At 47.8% G+C, this 5837-nt stretch overlaps 1 protein-coding gene across 1 annotated transcript; it reads left to right on the forward strand.

Moving 5' to 3' along the window:
• Positions 1-4293: 4293 nt before the first annotated feature.
• GCNT3 (glucosaminyl (N-acetyl) transferase 3, mucin type) lies at positions 4294-5601 on the forward strand. Its single transcript, XM_075714312.1, has one exon. It carries the CDS (start codon positions 4294-4296, stop codon positions 5599-5601), a length of 1308 nt encoding a protein of 435 aa, XP_075570427.1.
• The last annotated feature ends 236 nt before the right edge of the window (positions 5602-5837 follow it).

Raw genomic sequence — 5837 nt, forward strand, 5'->3', positions numbered from 1 at the left:
TGACACATTAAAACCAAACAACTATCAGACACAAAGGTTAAATGAGAGTGATTGTGCTGTGAATATAAAATTCCTCCTGTTGACACAAACATCCTGGAGAACACAGAAGTTATCTATGAGCTAGTAATGCCTACAAAGCAGTTAGCCTACGTAGGCAAAACCACATCGCAACACACACTATGCCTCCAAATGAATCAGCAGGAAATAAGGCACTCTTCTGAACAGAGAGACAATATAAAATACAAAAGAAGCAAAATGATCAAGACAACAATGCCCTGATAGCTTAAATGTGGTATTGTAGCTTAGATGTGGAGTCCTGAAAAATCCCTACAGGCTGGTCTGTAACAGACTACAGAGATTCTAACTTCAAAGAAAAATTAAAAAAAAAAACCAACCAAACAAAAAAAAACCCCAACCTATCAAACCATTTGTGACCAGGAAGCTAAAAACAAAATTCTCAGCCCACCCAAGCAATACAGCATAACACACAAAATTTTTCTGTAGCACATACAAGCCTGCTTTCAGATGTCTATTTGATTAGGTTAATAAAACTTACTATTTCTATATACTTCTTAAAAGTCACACTAAAGAAACTGACAGTGTATCTATATATATAAAAATCCTTTCCTTACACATTTTAGTAACCACCACTTCAGGCTGATTCCTCCAAATGAGTTCTGTTTGTCCCTCTTTATTAATGCTACTTTCCCAGGGAAAACCCTGTTCCTTCCACAAGGTAATAATGTACAGGTGAACTGAGTCACTGAGACGATGATCCTTGCCATCACAATCTAAATTTCTACCAGGTGCTTCACCAGGTGTGGCACCATCAGCAAACAATCACATAGTAATTTTTTTTTCCCCTTGGAGAAGGAAGCAGTATACATGTTTCTCTTCCACTCTCCAATGCATTTATCTGAACTGTAACCTAACAACTGCACAATTAGGCATGTAAGCAACAGGTCACCTTGTGATGATTCTTTTTATCCCTTAATAGGAAAGCTAAAAAAGCAGGAACTTCTGACTTGATATGGCTTATTAAAATGGAAGCAGGTACAAAAAGGCACTAGAGAGACGTGGACCTAGACTTATCAAAATTGTTCTAACTGAGAGTCTTCACACTAATGAAAAACTCTTCATTCTTTGGTATCAACAGGGGAATTCTGGAAATTAATAGAAACACCGGTCTGTCTTATGACAGCACAGAGATCTTTAAGCCACGGCCATCACTGCCAAACACCTGAACTCCTCTCTATGCCATTCCTTTACTATTTCAAATATAAACAACTTCAGAGTGTTGTGGCCTGTTGTATGTTTATGCAAAAAGCATACCACAAGAATCTTACACTATGTAACTTCTCACAGACAGTGTTCTCCAAGATTATTACCTAAACACGATTACATCATCCTCTTCTCACATTGTAATCTACTGTCATATCTCCAGGCTATTGACCTCTTTATGTAAGTGATCAAGTGGCTGCTGGCTACCCTGTAGACAGTGCCTGTGCTATAGTATCCTTACTCTAGGACAGTTGTTTTACACTTTCCTTTAAACAGAGTCACTTCTGTATTCATTGAGACATGTATAACCATTAAACAAAGTCGAAGCCAATGATTTGAGCTCACAGTTTCAAGTGAAGTATTTTGGAAGTTACAGTTACACATAAGAATATCAATATTAACAGTTTTTAATCCCTATTTAGTAGGAAAACAAGTTCTCAAGTCTTGGACTTTACCAACAAAATATTATTTTGTGTAGGCTAACATTTCTCTCATGGAAAAAAAGCAGCTTTGCAGAAAGCACACTGTTAATTATGTTTTATTTAATTCCATTTTCATGCGCCTTTAAGGATTAAGTTATTTCATCATGAACATGCAACAGAAGAAAAAAACCCAACTTTCTGTATGGTGAGATGTTGGCATCTGTATTCTGCTACATAACTGAAATATCAACTATTTATCTAAACCATCACTGAGGACACAAATTCATTTTCATGAAGTTTTTTACATTTATATATCTTGTCTGTAATACATACTATTCATATCAGACAAGTTAAGATACCAAGCTTCACAGAAATTGTAAAGTTTGCAATCATAACCACAGCTCACCTGCTGTGGTTATGCAGCAGACCTGCTTAGCAGAGAATAAAGCAAATGTCTACTTGTGTTGATCATGTGGATACCACTTGCGCTTAAGAGAATGCATAAAGAATAACACCAAAGCACAGGAAGAATTGGCTTGCCAAATAACAAAAAAGTCATTCAGCGAGGGTTAGTTGGTACCTATAGCGTGATCAACTCAGTGATCAACTGATAACTACTATGGAGGTTTTTCAGATTTTCAGCTAAGTGTTTAGCTGGACATACACATTTCATACTTTCCAAAGGAGACAGTTTTAAAAATTCACCCTGAAAGTAGGCAAGAAAAATATTTCAGTCAGTAGAGGCATAAGCACTTCAGATTACTTGGGTTTGCTGATTGTTTGCAATGCTATACAATATGTAAAATATGCTCTTGTTTTCCTAGTCCACAAGCAGTGGCTGTATGAGAGAGGGTATCTGCGTACTGAAATCAGAGTAGAGGATCAATATAAAGACACTGTTTTAGGAAAAGAAAATCCCAAGACTACAAGAACTTGCCATCCCTCCACACAATACTGCAAGGATACAGTCTAGCAGAGGTGACCTGAAGGGTAAGAGCTCCTTGGCAGTGCAGAAGACGCACCGAGGATTATTATTGTCCTATTCCAAGAGTTTTTTGGAAAGTACCTTTCCTCAGACGCTTTGAAATTGTTCAGGTGAACGAGCTTTCTAGTGCAAGCCAAACGTAGCTTAGAAACAAATTTCAGGAGCAAAGTACATATATAAATGGGACCAATGTCTTCCTTGCACCGAGGAAGCAGCTGGCCCATCTAGCATCTTGTTTACATTCCCCAAGCCTTTTTTCCCCATGTTTCTCCCAAGCACATTGACTTTGGTACTTAGCACAGGCAAACTGACAGCTGTGCATATGGGAAATACTATATGTATCACATCACTGCCTTTCATAATGCCCATTAGAATTTCTGGACCACAGATGTCCAAGACAATTATTTACTGAATTGGGTAAGGCTAATAATTCAACAAATTATCTCAGTTTTGAAACTGGGGAAGTAACTGCTGCTGTTTTCTAGAACCTGTGCAGAACTACACTTACATCAACTGTCCTCAATCCAGCTGCAGATTCTGTGAGCTTGGTTCCTTGATACATCTGGAGAAAGAAAAAAAAAAGAAATACACCTTTGTTTGTATCTTAGAAGACCCACCTTAGAAATTTTGACTCGTTACTGAAACTGGCCCTTTTTTACAAACATGGTACCAAATACCATGTTTGGTTCAAACCACAAAGTGGTTCAGGACAACTGCTAAACCTAGGGGACATTCTTTTGTTCATGATGGCACAAGGTGTATTTTAGTCACTTGCAGTTATCCCTCTTTTTCTATTAAGCGATACTTAGCCAGGATGTGCATGTAGGTGCATACAGGAGGTCCCGACACTATCCACCAATGTTCTCTCACTGCTTCCTTTAAGCAGACACTTTGTGGCAAATTATAAACCACAGCCTCTGTCTTCACCCTGTTTCCGCTGTAGAAGAAGAGATGCCACTTTGCCCAGTTATCCAACATCTTTTGCGATAATCCTTCATTAAAGCTCAAAATGCTCCAGGCCAGCAGAAAGCTTGCTGCAGCGGCGCTTCTAGACTACAGCACTATTACTGTCACTCCCTTGACCTGGAAGTTGGAATAATCTGAACACTGGAAAAGCAGGTTAGATCCCAAAGACATCTAGGAAAGTCTCTTTTAGAAGTGTGTTACATGGGGTGGCATTCTAGAGGAATTTTCCTTGCATTACACACCGGACAGGGGCAAGATAAAATACCTTATTTTAAACAGACAAACAAGATGAACAACCGCCTGCAGCGTTAATAAAACCAAACACAGTCACGGTACGGGGAGGGAGGAGACTTCCTTTTACTCGCTTGTTACTCACCTGCGGTTAAAGATCGCCCTGCCACTATTTCACCACTACCCAGGAAGCAGGCACCTAGGCTGTCCGGCTGCTCTTTGCACAGCACCGGCTCCAGCGCCCTCCACGCAGCCCACCAACGGGGCAAGACCAGACCCATCGAGGCGAGGCAAGGCAGGGCAGGGTAGGGCAGGGCAGGGCAGGGCAGGCGGGGGTCGGGCAGCGCTTCGTCCCCAAGCGGCGGCGCGGCGCGCGAGGGAGGGGGGCCGTGCCCGCCGGCGCGGGGCATGCGGCTGTGCCGCGGCAGCCCCCTGCAAGCGCGGCGGCGCTGCGCGGCGCTGCTCGGCTCCCTGCTGCTGGCCGCCGCCCTGGCGCTGCACGGCGCCAGCCGGCCCTGCCCCGCCGCCCACCCGGACGCCGCCGCCGACCCCCACTGCCGCGAGCGCCTCTTCCAGGCACTGGAGCTCTCCCCCAGCCGGAGGATCAACTGCTCGGGGATCGTCCGCGGGGATGAGGAAGCCCTCCGGAAGGCCCAGCTCAGCAACCTGGAGGTCGCCAACAAGAGGCTTTCCCTGACACCCGACGAGTACCTGAACATGACAAAGGACTGCCGCAGCTTCAAGGACACCCGGCGGTTCATCGAGTTCCCGCTGAGCCAGGAGGAGGCAGAGTTCCCCATCGCCTACTCCATGGTCATCCATGACAAAATCGAGATGTTCGAGCGGCTTCTGAGGTCCCTCTACGTCCCCCAGAACATCTACTGCGTCCATGTTGACCGCAAGTCCCCGGCTGCCTTCCAGGAGGCTGTGCGGGCCATCGTAGCCTGCTTCCCCAACGTCTTTGTGGCTAGCCGCCTGGAAAACGTGGTCTATGCCTCCTGGTCCCGGCTGCAGGCCGACCTCAACTGCATGCAGGACCTGTTGCAGAGCCCTGTGCCGTGGCGCTACATCCTCAACACCTGCGGCACCGATTTCCCCATCAAGACCAACGCCCAGATCGTCCATGCCCTGAAGACGCTGCAGGGGCGGAACAGCATGGAGTCAGAGAAGCCCTCGGCCTTCAAGCAGAAGCGTTGGCAGTACCACCACACAGTGGGGACGTTCATCTCCCGGACAGCCACGGAGAAAATGCCGCCGCCACACAACTCTCCCATGTTCACGGGCAACGCGTACATCGTGGTCACGCGGGCCTTCGTGCAGTACATCTTCAAGAACCCCACGGTGCAGCAGTTCCTCGAGTGGGCCAAGGACACCTACAGCCCTGACGAGCACGTCTGGGCCACCCTCAACCGCATGCCCGGTGTGCCAGGCGCCATGCCCCAGAATGACAAGTTCCATCTCTCGGACATGAACGCCCTGCCCCGCCTGGTCAAGTGGCAGTACCTGGAGGGCGACACCAGAAACGGTGCGCCCTACCCGCCCTGCACCGGCCAGCACCAGCGCGCCGTCTGCATCTACGGGGTGGGCGACGTGTCCTGGATGCTCCAGCAGCACCACCTCTTGGCCAACAAGTTCGACCCCCTGGTAGACGATGGCGCCATCCAATGTCTCGAAGAGCACCTGCGCCACAGGGCCCTCTATGGCCGGGGACTCTGAGGGGAAGCCGCGGAGACCCTGGCCGGCACCCGCCTCCTTCCGTAGGCGAGCCCAGCCGGCGGCGCCTCAGGGCCAGCGGGAGGGGCTGGAGACCCCCAGTCGTGAGGCGAAGCGGGCGCCGGCGGAGGGATCTGCCCGCGGGGCGGGCGCCCCGGCGGCGCGCGGCAGGGCGGTGCGCGCGGGGTAACTAACGGTGGGAACGGCTGCGCGGCCCGCTGGGGCGGAGGGCGCCGCGG

This window comes from Pelecanus crispus, chromosome 7 (genome assembly GCF_030463565.1).
Source record: "Pelecanus crispus isolate bPelCri1 chromosome 7, bPelCri1.pri, whole genome shotgun sequence".
Taxonomy (NCBI): domain Eukaryota; kingdom Metazoa; phylum Chordata; class Aves; order Pelecaniformes; family Pelecanidae; genus Pelecanus; species Pelecanus crispus.

Excerpts from the sequence above, each read along its gene's own strand:
- GCNT3 (XM_075714312.1), top strand. The coding sequence starts at position 4,294 with ATGCGGCTGTGCCGCGGCAGCCCCCTGCAAGCGCGGCGGCGCTGCGCG.